Genomic DNA, 13,875 nt, shown 5'->3' on the forward strand with positions numbered 1-13,875 from the left:
CACAAAGGCCTCAGGGCCTTTGCACTTACTGCTCTCTCTGCCTCAAATGTCCCCAGATGGGGCTCCACACCCCCAGATATGGACTACTTCCTCACTTTGTTCTCAGTGAGGCTTTCCCAAGGCATCCTAACAATACAGCCCTGTACATATTCCTATATCCCTTTCCTGTTTCATTCTTTCCCCTTAACATTTATCTAATATATATTTTATAAATAATAATATATTATATTAATATAGGAATTAATATTAATTAATATAAGTCCAAATTAATATAATATAATATAATATTAATATAATACAATAGTATATAATATTATATTAATATTATAATAAATAATATATATTTATCTTGCTTATCCTCTCTTTCCCGCACTAGAATATAAGTGATATAAAGGGCAGAGATTTTAGTCTGGTATTCGTTGCCATGTAAGACAGTCTGGCATGCAGTAGGTATGTAATAAAATCTGATAATGAATGAATGGACAATGAGCTCTTTTTCCTCAGCTGTTAAGATTCAGCTCAAAAGTGACGCCTTTCCTTATGGAGCTCTGCCCACCCTCACTTCCCTCCTTGTCCCCTGCACTGGCTTCCGGCCTGGTCCCCAGAGCATTCTACACCCCCTACCTGTTCATAAGTCAGCCTACCCCAGTCGTAGACCCGTTCCCCCATTGCCAAGCACAGAGCTGGGTGATTTACATGAATGTGGGAAGGAAGGAAGGAAGGAAGGAAGGAAGGAAGGAAGGAAGGGAGGATTGAATGCATTTATGGACCTGAGCTGGGCTAAGGTGGGCAGCTGTATGTGCTGACTCCCTAGAGGATGGGAGGGGACCCTGTACCTTCTCTCCAATCTCCGTCTGGTCCCCGGCAGGCAGCAACTCCAGGTCAGCTAGCAAGGCACAGGCTTCCAGAGCTTGGGGTCCAGGGCTCGGCCAAACAGTACGTCTTCCTGAAGAGTGCAATTCTGGATCCATGCCTGCTGGGGCACGTAGGCCACAGAGCCCTGGCCGGAGGAGAAGCTACCTCAGGGTGTACCCCGGGCCTGGCCAAGCGGCCCTTCCCGGGAGTTGTACCCTCTCTCACCTTCACACACACCGTGCCTTCCAGTTTCTCCATCTCTCCCAGCAGGGCAGACACCAGGGAGGACTTCCCACAGCCCACAGGCCCCACCACGGCCACCAGTGCCCCTTTCGGCACCTGGATGTCTAGACTGAGGGCAAGGAGTCCAGGAACCCGGTCAGAGGTAGGGATTGGGATTTCCTTCCCCAACCTCTCACCTAGAGACTCAAGCCCTCCTCCCTTTCAGATACCACCTTGACAAGTTGAGGCTCTTTCTGGTTTCCAGGCCAAAGATGGGAGTGGAAGGGGTTGGGGGTGGGGGGGGTGAGGGGAGGGAGAGGTGGAGGGAGCCCTGGGGGGGGAGGGGCCAATGTGAGAAGGCAGGGAAGCTTGGCGGCGGGGGGGGGGGGGGGGGGGGGGGGGGGGGGGGAGGGGCAGGGAGGCCTAAGAAAGGAAAAAAAGTGGGGGAGGCCCGGGGAGGGACTGCACAAAGAGAGGGAGAAGGCAGGGCCGGTGGGAAGACAGGAAGAAGAAACGGATAAGTTAAAAGCTTGGAACAGAAGATTTTCTGGAGCAAGGTCTGGGGCAAGGGCAGCCCAGGTAGAGGGTGTCTGGACCTGGGGTGATGGTCTTTCTTTCCACACAGTGGGGGTCAAGTTCATCTTGGCTCAGGAAATGCTGGATCCCTTTCAGAGACAAACTGATCTGCCGGAGAGTGAGTCAGCCCAGGAAGCTCTCCCTTCCCCCACCCGCTCCCACACTTGCCTGGCCCGGACTTCCTGGGAGAGGCAGGACCCCCTAAAGACCCAGACGGGGTGCTGGACACCCCCCACCCTACGACTGAGTCTTCTCTGGCACCCACTGCCAAGAATAGGGTCTAGGTTGGTACGAGGAGGTTGTCTTCAGAATCCATGTTTCCAGGGACGTTTCCTCTCTTCCTCTGTCTCCAAATGACCCCTGGTTCTAATGACCTCATGCCAACTGCCCGCCCCCTCAATTCCAATAATTCTCCTGGATTGTCCCCTGACCCTAACAGCCTGCCCTACCTCCCGCAGAACCCCCAGCCTTACCCGGGGTTACCTGGACCAGGCTGCTGATTATCTGGGGCCGCAGGTTCCGGGGAGTCTTTAAAATATTGAACAGGGACACAGACACAAAGGCCTTCTCGGCATCTAGCACGTTGTTCTGGTCCACGGACACACAGACCCCAAGGGTAATCAGGGTCACCAGGGCAGGGGTGGAGGGCGAGTGTCAGAATGGAATCTGTTGAGTCCAGAGGCCTGGGCTGGCCAGGTGGGAGGTGGGGGGCCAGCCCCGGTCGGGGGAGAGCCTCACCAGGAAGGGGGCGCAGACCCAGGTGAACGTGGATATGGCTTGGAGGTAGGCAGACCGGCGTAGTATCCGGAGCTCGTCCTCCCGGATGCCCTCCACCCTCCCCAAGAAAACGGGTTCCCAGGCATACAGCTTCAGCACCTTGAAGCCACCCAGGATCTCACTCATCAGCTTGGTGCGCGAGTCCTTGAACTTCATTTGCTCCGCCCGTGGGAAGAGTGGCAGTGACACGCCCTGCTCTCCTCCCCAGACCCCTCCCCACTGGGGTTCCTACCTTCCGTGCCCTGGCACGCACCGCAGCCATTCAGACGGCTCCCATTCCCCCCTGGTCCTTCCGCGTGGCCCGAGCTGCCCCTCAGCCCAGCTGCGCCCTCTCCTCCGCCCACAGAGTCCAACTCCAGCCTCAGTGCTTCCATCACTGACCCTCCCAGGCGGCATCCTCTGCCCCCTTTGCTGGGTTTCTAAGCCACGTTGTTCTTCTCTTTCGTTCCCGTGGAAATCCCTGCGCGCGCAGGACTCCACAGTCAGACTGGGGGCCTCCTGAGGGTGCAGACCGCTTAACTTTCTCTTTGTTTCCCCAGGCCCTAACCCAGGGCACGGCAGCCCGACTTGATTTATCCATTCAGCCCTATTCGTTGCATGCCTACTCTGTGCCAGGCCACGTGTTAGACATGCGGCACATAATGATGAACAACTCAAGCGAGGCCCCGGCCATCATGAAGCTGACAGTCTGATGGGGGAGGCAAACAGGAAGCAAACATTAACTAAGTAAATGCTTAGTAAATCAGTACGTGGGACTCTGTGGGAGAGTAATGGGGTGGGGACTGGGAACTCAGAGTTTGTGCTGGGGAACAATGGGGAGGAGTGAGCAAGCAAGGAAGGGATGAGACGCATGGCAGGGAACAGTGGGTGGGGGGGCCCAGAGGTACGCGTAGCTTGGTGCTTTGGAGAAAAGAAAGAAGGCCAGAGTGGCTGCCACTTGGCCATGCCCTGGGGGGTGAGGACTTGCAGGTGGGCAGGGGCCTGGTGGGTGGTCATGGGGAGTTTGTCATTTATTCTACGCACAGTGGGAGGCTACTGAAGACTTCAATAAACATTTGAAAATGAAGGCTTGGACGACTATTTACACTGAGCACAGTGTGGTGGGAGAAGGCTCTCATTAGACCGGAAGACGCAGGGGCGCCTGGGTGGCTCAGTCGGTTAAGTGTCCGACTTCGGCTCAGGTCGTGATCTCGCGCTCCATGAGTTCGAGCCCCGCGTCGGGCTCTGTGCTGACAGCTCGGAGCCTGGAGCCTGTTTCCGATTCTGTGTCTCCCTCTCTCTCTGACCCTCCCCCCCTTCATGCTCTGTCTCTCTCTGTCTCAAAAATAAATAAATGTTAAAAAAAAAAATTAAAAAAAAGACCGGAAGACGCAGGTTTGAGGCCCGGCTTGCCCTGATTCTGGACGCAGGTTTGAGGCCCGGCTCGCCCTGATTCTGGACTGTCCTTATCTCTCTGGGCTTTGATTTCTCAGCTGCTACACGAGAATGTGGCCAGAGCCCTTTCAGGGCTGTCATGAGGTTGCAGTGAGCTAAGGTTTGTGGAAGCGGCTTATAGCCATCCTTCCTCAGTAAGCAAGGCAACTGAGGGGCCCCAGGTTAGGGAAGGCCCTCCCCCAGGCACCTTGGCCGGGTGCTCCAGGCAGGAGCAGCAGACCCGTGATAGCGCCTACCTGTAAGGCACGCATCTTCATGGCCACAGCCACAGCTCCGTTGAGTGGGACCAGCAAGACGATTAAAGCCACCCCAGCCAAGATGGAAGGACCCAGGTTCTGAGGAGGCATGGGTGGATCGATAAGACAAATACCTAAAGAATGTGCACAGACCCCCACAGACGGACAGAGGCCTATGGATCAGAAACGTGGAGCTGGGCAGGAAGCAAGAGATGGTAGTCAGCCCAACAGAGAGTGAGAAGCAAACATACGGAAAAAGGCCAAATACGAAAACAGGTGCAGAAGCCCCCGGCCATCAGACAATGTCAAAAGCTAGGAACAAAGAGGCAAACAGAGGAAGGAGTCCAGACACACAGGAAGGCGACTACAGCCGGCCAGCCAAGGATAGTCAGACTCACACCCAGGCCCCCCGGCACCCTGTTCCAGCGGACCTTCCTATAGATGACACCTGTGATCGCCGAACGAAGCCTCAACACCGTCACATAGATACAGTGGAGATACTGTTGTGAGAGCAGAGGCTGCATCACAGAGCACGCAAACATCAGCCCGGCCACCGGGAAACCCCACCAGGTGGGGGCCACGGGGTTTGAGATAAACCTGATCAGGATGCTGCAAGGAGAGGAGAGAGGCATGAGAGCGGGGAGGGGTCCCCCAGGCCACTCCTTCTCCTGCCGCCCTCCCCTCCCACCCTTAGCCTCCACTCTCCCAGGCAGGGGCTGCTGGCCCTCCACACCCCCACCCAGACCACCCCCACACCCCGGCTCAGCCCTATGCCACCTTAAGACCATGACCCCCCCATCTTCTGTCCCTTCTGCCCTCACCTCTTTTCCCACCGGCCATGGCGCTGCGGCCCACTGCTTCTATCACTCTCTCCCTGCGAGCCTGCCTGCCTGCCTTTCTTGCCTCTTGGACCACGTGGCAGGAAGAAATGCCACATGTCCATAGCTTTGACTTTCCTGCACCTTCTCCTTGGCTGCTGAAGGCTCTAGAACCTACCACACGACCCCACAGACTCTCCCCCTCAAATCCAGCCTTTCCAACATCAGTAGCCCCCGGTGCTGCTGGTGACCTTCTCCAGGGCGCTAATCTACCTCTTGTCCCCTGGCCCTCTGCACCTCTTGTCTCTAACCTTCTCACTGCCCCCACTCCCCACCCCACTCAGTAGCCGCCCCGCTCGTGTCTTACCACTTAACCGCCCATTGAGAACTCCCTGACAACCACGGACTTCCCTCCAAACACTTGCTCTCTTCTTTTTCTTCTGGCTTTCCGAGCCTGATCCTGCCCCGCTGAGCCCTGACTCCCATCCACCTGCTCAGCAACACGCTCCCTCATTGCCACCCTTTCTGGACCATCAAGATCTTCATCCCTGCTGGCGGCTCTGTACCTTCACCCACCGGCATGACCAAGTCTCTTCCATGTTGGGACAAACCTCCCCTCGACCTCATGGAGCTACCTCCCGAGGTGTAGACAGGCCTCTCCTTTTGCTGCATGTTGACTGTGTCTCCCCCCAAAAAAGATGTTCCGGGCCTAACCTCTGGTACCTGCGAATTCAACCTTATTCAAAAATAAGGTCTCTACGGATGTAATCAAGTTAGAATGAGGTCATACTGGAGTCGGGTGGGCTCTAATCCAGGGACCGGTGTCTTTATAAGAGAAGGAGAAGGGGATTTGCACACAGAGACCCACAGATGTGAGTGCACACACAGATATGTGCACATGCACGTGTACACACACACACACACACACACACACACACACACACACTGGGGAGAATGCTGGAGGCCGACATGGGAGTGATGTGTCTACAAGCGGAGGCCAAGGATTGCCAGCAACCACAAGAAGCTAGGAGGCACAGTACAGATTCGCATTCAGAACCTCTAGAAGGGGCCAACCCTGCCAACATCTTGATTTCAGACTTCTGGCCTCCAGAACTGTGAGACGGTAAGTTCCTGTCATTTTAAGGCCCCTCCCCACCTAGTTTGTGGCAATTTGTCCCAGCAGCCATAGGAAATGAATGTGTTTTCCTTATGGGAACTTTCTAGACCTCCCTAGCCCCTGCTCTCCAAGAGACCCACTGCTCTAGGTCCTTCCCCTCCATCTCAGCCTCTATTCTTGGCACTAACAAACCCCATGTTGTCTCCCTCAGGCTCTATTTCACCGGCCAACCTGCTGCACTGGAGGCCATGCTTTCTGCCAGAAGCATTCTCTGTGCTCTGCTCCACGACTGGCTCTTTCCCCAGCTCTCGCCCTTCCAAGCCAGCCTTCTGCTCACCCCTTACCTGTCACAGTGCCCTAGGGCTCTGTCTGGGGCCACCGACATGAGTTCTCTGGGAGAGCCCAGCCACAGATACCGGACCCTGGGCCTCTACCTGATGGCTCTGAAACTGTGGTCTCCAGCTAGCTGGGAATGTCCCCCTGGGAAAATGTCCCCCAGCACCTTGACTCCAACGTAGCCAAGACTCAACTCACCACCTTGCCTGGTGCCCAGCCCCCTCCTCCTGCTGCATTCATCATCTCAGAGAAAGATCCGACAGCCAGGTGGCCCACGACCCCTCCCTCTCCCTGGCACACACCCAATTCCCCAGCAGCTCCTGAATCGTATCTCATTCCTGGCCTGGACTCTCCTCTGACCTGGTTGGCCCACCTCCATCCCGCCACCCGGCCCTACATCCCCTGACAGAGGGGTCCTTCTGAAATGCAAACCAGATGCCCCTCCCCCGGCTTCAAATCTTCCAAGGATTTCCTTGGCTCTCCCTCTCTCTCCCTCCCTCGGGTCACCCTTTCCTCCAGAAATACCCGGAGTTCTTGAGTCATGTCGGCGGAGGCCTTTGTGACTCTGCATGCACTGAACTTTCTCCTCCTTCCTCATCTAGTCGACCAACACCTGACTGTCCTTCCCACCTTGCTGACCTCTCCTGGAAGCAAGTGCACCCGCTGTTGCTCCTTCCCTGCCTGGCCTCCTTGTCCCTCCTAGGGATTTCCAGACACCCGAGTCTACCTCTGTCTGCACAGTGCTCTAATGGATTCCCACATTGGTCTTCCACCGTGTTTTCTTTCTTTTTTTTTTTTTATTTTTTTTTAACGTTTTTTTATTTATTTTTGAGACAGAGAGAGAGCATGAACGGGGGAGGGGCAGAGAGAGAGGGAGACACAGAATCGGAAGCAGGCTCCAGGCTCCGAGCCATCAGCCCAGAGCCCGACGCGGGGCTCGAACTCACGGACCGTGAGATCATGACCTGAGCTGAAGTCGGGACGCTTAACCGACTGAGCCACCCAGGCGCCCCCACCATGTTTTCTTGATCTCTGCATCCTTAGTATCTAGCGTCATTCTGGTACACTGGGGGCTCAACAGCTGTTTTTTGAATGAGAATACACAGATGCACACGTGGAGGGACAAGGTGTTGGGGGGCTCAGCGGTGAGGTAGCCCTCCTTCTTACCCCCCGATTTGAGAGCTTTCCCTGGTCCAGGCCACTCATGGGACAGACGACAGAGCCTATCAACTGGCAAGAACCCCCTGGCTGGAGTTCAGGGGGTTGAAGAGAGGATGTTTGTCCATCCGCCCACCAGGGTGCCTGGCATATAGCATGTGCCCGATGAAGATGAGCTGGATGTGAATTGGGGAAACTCTGGCACAGGGGTATTGTCACTTGCCAAAGGCCACACAGCAAGTGGGGAGAGCCCCTTCGGTCCCGGTCTGGGATCTTTCCCATGGTGCCCCTCTGCACTCAGACCTCAGGGACGCCAGCCGGCGCCCCTTACCCAGGAGGGTGGCAGCAAGAGTGAGTGTGGTCAGACCTGAGCAGCTGCGGATTGACGAAGGAGAGCAGGTCCTGGGTCAACTTGAAGCAGATGCTCGTGAAGATGCCCGAACCACAGGTGGCCAGCATGGCTCGCGGGAAGGATGACTCCTGGGGCCTGGGCCGGCCCCCCAAGCAGCACCACATCCTCACCGGACACACTCTTCCCAGATGCCACCGCGGCCCTGTGTCTGGTCCAGGGAGGAAGGAGCAGTGGGTAGGAAGGGTCACATGTGCCCCACGAGACAAGCACCAGTGGGGCCTGGCGAGGAGCAGGGGGTGCCCGGACCTGCTTTCTTGGCTCTTAGGACTGGCAGAGGGACAGACAACATGACCTTCCGGGTGAGAACTCCCCAAGTGACTCTGTCTGCAGGCGTATGAGGCTATGTCACGGGCTGCCTTAACCACTACCCCCAAGGACTACAACTCAAGCAATTTCCAGCCCTCTCCCTGCCTCCACAGCACGGCTCCAGGGAGGATGCCGACAGGGAAGGGAGACAAGGGGAGAGATGGCGAGTGACCTGGTCACTGAAGAGCTGGGCAGGGAGGGGGTAAAGGTGGCATGGAGGGGAAGAGAGGGGGTGCAGCATGCAGACTGGGGGGCCCGTATGTCTTCTCCGAGGCCCCGAACTAAGGAAGCCGAGACACCACAGACTAAGTCCAAGTCCCTGGCTCCTCCACCAGCCAGCTGCCAATCAGGGGCTCTGGGCTGAAAAGGCACGGAGGTCCTGGGTCCCCAATTATGGGGGGGAGGGAAGGGGGTTCAGTCCTGGGGTCAGAAACGGGTAGGGAAGGAGGACTCGGAGCTCTAGATCTCTTGGTTGGGCGGTTGGCCAGACAGGTCCCTGGGTCTTTGATGGGAAACTGCCAGTGGGAAGGCCCTTCAGTCCAAGGATCATCTTCTTCGGTCCCTTCCTCCAGACAGGAGGAGGCGGGATTGAGAAGAGGGGCTGGCCTCAACCTTCTTCCCCTGACCCTTCCCCTTCTGAGGGAAGTCCCCGGAAAACACCTTTCAGGACGGGCACGATAGCACAGCGGTGAGAGCAGTGGGTCCGGACACCGGTGGGTTCCAGCCCCGCCACCACCAAGTCGGGGACCTTGCGGGCCCTGTTAAGCCCTCGCTCCTCAGCGTCCACTTGTAACACGGAAATAATAGAACCCACACGGCAGGGCTGTTAGAGATTGAGTGAATCTACGTGTTTAGGGCCACGTAGTGACAGAAGAAGTGCTACGCAAGTGTCAGCTGTTCCCTGGAATTAGAAGAGCTGGGGAGAGCTGGCCCCACTCAGGCCGGGCGTCCCCTCTCAGGACCACCCGCACCTGCTTTTCTCCCCACCCCCACCCCTGCGATCGGCCTCAGGGCTACCCGCCTCCCCCGCAGGAGACTTGGGATGTGGGAACCCAGGGAGGGCCTCACGGCGCTGCCTGCTTCTGCTGCTTCTTCCATGCCTCCGTCAGCCTGTCCACCACCACCTGCCAGCGGTCCTCCTCGGTCAGGGTCCAGAGGTCCTGCTCCTCCAGGGGGCGCCGGTAGCCAAGGATGGCCATCCTGGGGCGGGCAGCAAGCCCACGCAGGGTCAGAGCTCAGCAGCCTAGAGCTAGGGACCGGGGTCTCCAGAGCCCCCAGAGTCTCCCTGAAGGGCTATGGCCACGGGCCACAGTGAACAGCCTGGAGGTCACTGCCTCCCATCCCAAGTTCCTACCCCTACCCACCCCGTCTCTGCCTCTTCCCCAGATGCCATGTTGACCCTCGCGCCTTGGTGATGAAATTCACACGGACTGTGGCCCCGGGGAGAGGACAAGTGCGGGTGGATGGAGTCCCAGACCCAGGTGCCTCCTCAGTGTGGTGTGGTTAATGAGCTGTCACCCAGGTCACAGACACAATTATCCTGCTCAAGCCACACTGAGGGGCCGCCAAGGAAATGACAAGCTGTAAGCTTATCCCAGATGGAAGAGCTCGGAAGTAATTACAGTTTCCCTCTAGCTCCCTGGGCCTGTTCCTGTGAACAGGCCCAGATGCAGGGCTGGGATGGGAGCTGGGCCAGCTGGACCTCTACACTCAGCCCCTAGTCCAAATGGTCCAAATGGACAGGTTTCCTCACCCTCGCCTGCCCCGAATGCCCTCTGGGGTCAGGGTTTGGGGCAGGGAAACAAGCCGGCTCAACTTGTGGCCCGCTCCCCTTCCTCCCCACCTCCCCTCTCTTCCTCCCTCTGGCCCAGCACGGAGGGAGAGCTGACTCACTTTGTGAACCACCAGAAAGACAGGCAGGAGAAGAAGCCAGCGCTGACCTCTGGGGAGGGGTTCTAGAAGATGAGAGGGTAGGAGAGGAAGACTCTGGCGTGCCCACCACCCTCCCGAAGCGGAGCAGAGGGAGCAGGGGCCCTCGTTCCTTCCTGGAGGGAAGGACGACATGGGGATGGAAGGAACTGGAAGGGACGGGAGCTGCTGGTAAGGGCTGGGCTGAGGAGTGGGCTGTGGAAACCCCACGGCCACCCAGCCTCCGTAGCAGACTCACAAGGTCGACATTCTTTGGGGAGAAAAAATGGCGGCTGCTCCCTGAAGCAGGACAGGATGAGAGCGAAAAGCACCAGGGCGAAGTAGATGTAGAAGGTGGCGAAGCGGAAGGGGTCTGAGGTCTTGCCCTGCAGGGGAGAGTGGGGAGGGACGTCAGACACAGGCAACCCTGGACCTGCAGTCCTGCCCCCCACGGGGTCCTTTGGGGTGCCAGGCTCCCTCGGGGTGGGATGCAGGACCCAGAAGGTTCCGAGAGATGGGGCGAGGTCACGAGGGGGCCACTGTTCGGTGAGGGCTCGCCAAGCACCCCACCGAAGTCACCTTGTCTGACCCTCCCCACAGGGTAGGAAATCTCGGGATATCCAGTTTGCAATCGAGGAAATGATCGCGAAGCAACTGGCCCAGGATCACAGAGAGGACGAGTAGAATGTTCTGAGCCTGCACTTTCACTACCACGTTCGACTGCCCCCCACCCTGGAAACGGAGGAATCTTGCACCCCACCACCGCAGGAAAGGTCAAGACGAAGACCAGAGAAGTGAGGGGGATGGGAAGAAAAGGGAAGAGCAGGACAACAGGACTTCCTGGTAGGACAGACTACTCGTGCGCGTCCGCACACACGTGTCCAATACGCAGACGCTGACAGGCCCCTGGCAGACCCTGCACGTGGCGGTGCCCGTGGTGGCGGCAGAACGGCCCCCTGTATCCGGTGAACACAATGGCCGTGTCCCGCCTCATTCCCTTGTGTGACACCAGCCCTCTCCCCCGGCTCCCTGGTCTGCTTCCCAGCACAGATACAGCAAGTAGGGGACAACGTAGAAAGGACTGAACAGCAGGGGAGGTCCTGGGAGCAGGGGAGGGGCAGCTTGGGACCCGGCAGTGACCTTGAGCCCCGAGGCCATCCCCTGGATAGGGCTGCACCTGGCAGGTTCCCCTTTTGCCCCTTACCTTTGCCACGGCCGACAGGATCTTGGAGCGGAAGGGGACAATGGCACAGACCATGCACGGGAACCAGAAGATGATGAGGACTCCTGGGGACTGTACCCCCTGCAGCCGCTCATGCTGGATTAGCAGAGTGGCCAGCGGCTGTGCCAAGAGGGCAAGGAAGGCTGGGCCGGAGTACACAGATATCTGGACCTTCTCTGTCCTCCCCACCCCACATGGCCAGATGTTTTGGGGGGTCACTCCTTCCTCTTCCCACTGCTAAGGTGTCCGGCCCTCTCCAAGGAGCCCATGGCTCCCCTATCACGGTCCCACAACTCACTGGAGACCCTCCCCCATCAACTTCCAGGGCCCCGCACTGACCACGGTGACCCCCACCAGCAACGGGGTGACAAAGAAGTTGGGGGCGGGGGCCCAGCCGTGGACCGGGCCATGGAAGGCATAGAAGAGGTCAGCCCAGGAGATGCACCACAGCAGGATGCCCAAGGCCTACAAACAGGGCACAGGGTGGAAACCCCACCTTCAAAAGTAGGGACGGTTCCCACCGGAGGATGTCCTTTTTTTTCAATCTTTTTTTTTATGTTTATTTTTTGTTTTTGAGAGGGAGACAGAGACAGAGGCAGAGAGCACACACAAGCAGGGGAGGGGCAGAGAGTGAGAAAGGGAGACACGGAACCTTAAGCAGGCTCTAGGCTCTGAGCTGTCAGTATAGAGCCCGATGCGGGGCTCGAACCCACGGACTGTGAGTTCATGACCTGAGCCAAAGTCTGGCGCTTAACTGGCTAAGCCACCCAGGCGCCCCTGGAGGATGTCCTTTTATCCTACCCAGGGTCTGGCCCCGGAGGCTAGGTGGTGCACTGGCCAGAAGCGCCCGGGGGCGGGGAGAGTGTTGCCAGAGAACTTTCTTGAACTTTTGAAAGCAGGGACTATCTCGTTTGACCGCAGACTCAGCTGGCAGTCTGTCGTGGCCTGAGCTGCGGGGCAGGTGTAGCTGGGAAAGCGTTCAGCCACCGAGGGTGGGGGATGGGAGGGGGGGGAGAATCGTGATGAGCAGAACCTTCCGGGTCCCAGCCCCACCCTCGAGAGATCCCTGACCCCCTGACCGTCTTGAGCCTGGAGAGGTGGGAGAGGATAACATAGCCTTGGTGATGGTGCCGCAGATGGAAGAGGTAGCAGGGCAGGGAGGCCTACAGGTAGATGCAGGGGACCCAGGCCAGCACGGAGTTCTGGAAACAGGGAGTGAGGTCCGGGTCGTCGGTGTGCACGGACAGATTGGCGTCCTGGGGGCAGAGGGAACAATTCGGTGCTGTGGCGGCCTGCCGCAGAACGGGGCTCCCCTCGAGGAAGGTGGCTGGGCCAGAGAGGCACTCCACCTGCTCCGGGCGTCAGAGGGCACGTGGAGATGACACCAGGTGGGCGTGCAAGTGAGCAAGCCCCGGGAGGAGTGTGCGCTCTCCCGGGAGGCCATGGTCGCCCCCTCTTTTCTCATTTCCCTCTCTCTCTAATTGAGGTATCGTTAAGGCACGATAAACTGTGCCCGTGCAAAGTGCACAACCCAGTGGGCTTGGTTGTCATACACACCAGCAAAACCACTGCCGCGGGAAAGATACAGGGTATTTCCGTCATTCCACAACCTCCCTTGGGCCCCTCTGCAGCCCATCCCTCGCAGGCAACCACTGCTCTCCTTTCCACTATTCTAGATTTCCACTCTTCTAAAAAAAAAAAAAAATCAGTGTTTTATTTTTTATTCATTTTTGAGAGACAGAGAGACAGAGTGTGAGCGGGGGAGGGGCAGAGAGCGAGGGAGACACAGAATCCGAAGCAGGCTCCAGGCTCTGAGCTGTCAGCACAGAGCCCGATGCGGGGCTCGAACTCACGAACCTCGAGATCATGACCTGAGCCACTGAGTCACCCAGGCGCTCCATGTGTTTTATTTTATCAACGCGATATATGCGCATGGTTGAAGAGCCCACTTCCTCTCCATGCCTCTCCCAGGGAAGGGACTGGGAGCTTCTCTGAGATTAATTTACTTCTCCTTTGGATTCAGGAAAGTGATCCATCACCCCACCTACCTCACTGACTGGGTAGGCTCAAAGGAGCAAGGGAATGAAGAGAGACCTTTGTACGTTACAAAGCCTGGGTGACCAACCATCCCCATTTGGGACTGCCCCGGTCCTAGCACTAGAAGTCTGGTATTGGTGGGGAGCCACTGAGTCACGACAAGACCGGGTCCAGTCTTTGAATACAACTCCACCCACCAAGCTTTTTGGAAAGAGGTGGGGGAATACATTCAAACACATATTTTAGTGAGACTGTTTCTTCCAAGGCCACAAATGAACTGATCTTCCAACCTCCACAAAGCATTAGATGTTCTTTCCAGAAAGCTCAGAAAATATAAGCAGGTAACAAAAAAACCAAAAAACCAAAAACCAAAAAACCCATCCCCAATCTCATCCATCTAGAGACAACTGCTAACACCAGAGGATATAAAACTCCTTACTTCCCAACTGGCCATTTAAATA

At 57.1% G+C, this 13,875-nt stretch overlaps 1 protein-coding gene across 1 annotated transcript in view; it reads right to left on the bottom strand.

Moving 5' to 3' along the window:
- ABCC3 (ATP binding cassette subfamily C member 3) overlaps nucleotides 1–12,738 on the bottom strand; it is a gene marked incomplete at its 5' end in the record, with an annotated part of 32,897 nt that extends 20,159 nt beyond the window's left edge. The window contains 17 exon segments of the mRNA XM_042914475.1: nucleotides 837–910; nucleotides 913–1,000; nucleotides 1,081–1,274; nucleotides 1,650–1,761; nucleotides 2,137–2,287; nucleotides 2,396–2,589; nucleotides 4,095–4,273; nucleotides 4,429–4,709; nucleotides 7,897–8,033; nucleotides 8,035–8,089; nucleotides 9,316–9,447; nucleotides 10,141–10,202; nucleotides 10,415–10,441; nucleotides 10,443–10,541; nucleotides 11,360–11,497; nucleotides 11,717–11,842; nucleotides 12,457–12,738. Of these exon segments, the coding sequence (XP_042770409.1) occupies nucleotides 837–910; nucleotides 913–1,000; nucleotides 1,081–1,274; nucleotides 1,650–1,761; nucleotides 2,137–2,287; nucleotides 2,396–2,589; nucleotides 4,095–4,273; nucleotides 4,429–4,709; nucleotides 7,897–8,033; nucleotides 8,035–8,089; nucleotides 9,316–9,447; nucleotides 10,141–10,202; nucleotides 10,415–10,441; nucleotides 10,443–10,541; nucleotides 11,360–11,497; nucleotides 11,717–11,842; nucleotides 12,457–12,738 (2,331 nt within the window).
- Nucleotides 12,739–13,875: the final 1,137 nt, after the last annotated feature.

This window comes from Panthera leo, chromosome E1 (assembly GCF_018350215.1).
Source record: "Panthera leo isolate Ple1 chromosome E1, P.leo_Ple1_pat1.1, whole genome shotgun sequence".
Lineage (NCBI taxonomy): Eukaryota > Metazoa > Chordata > Mammalia > Carnivora > Felidae > Panthera > Panthera leo.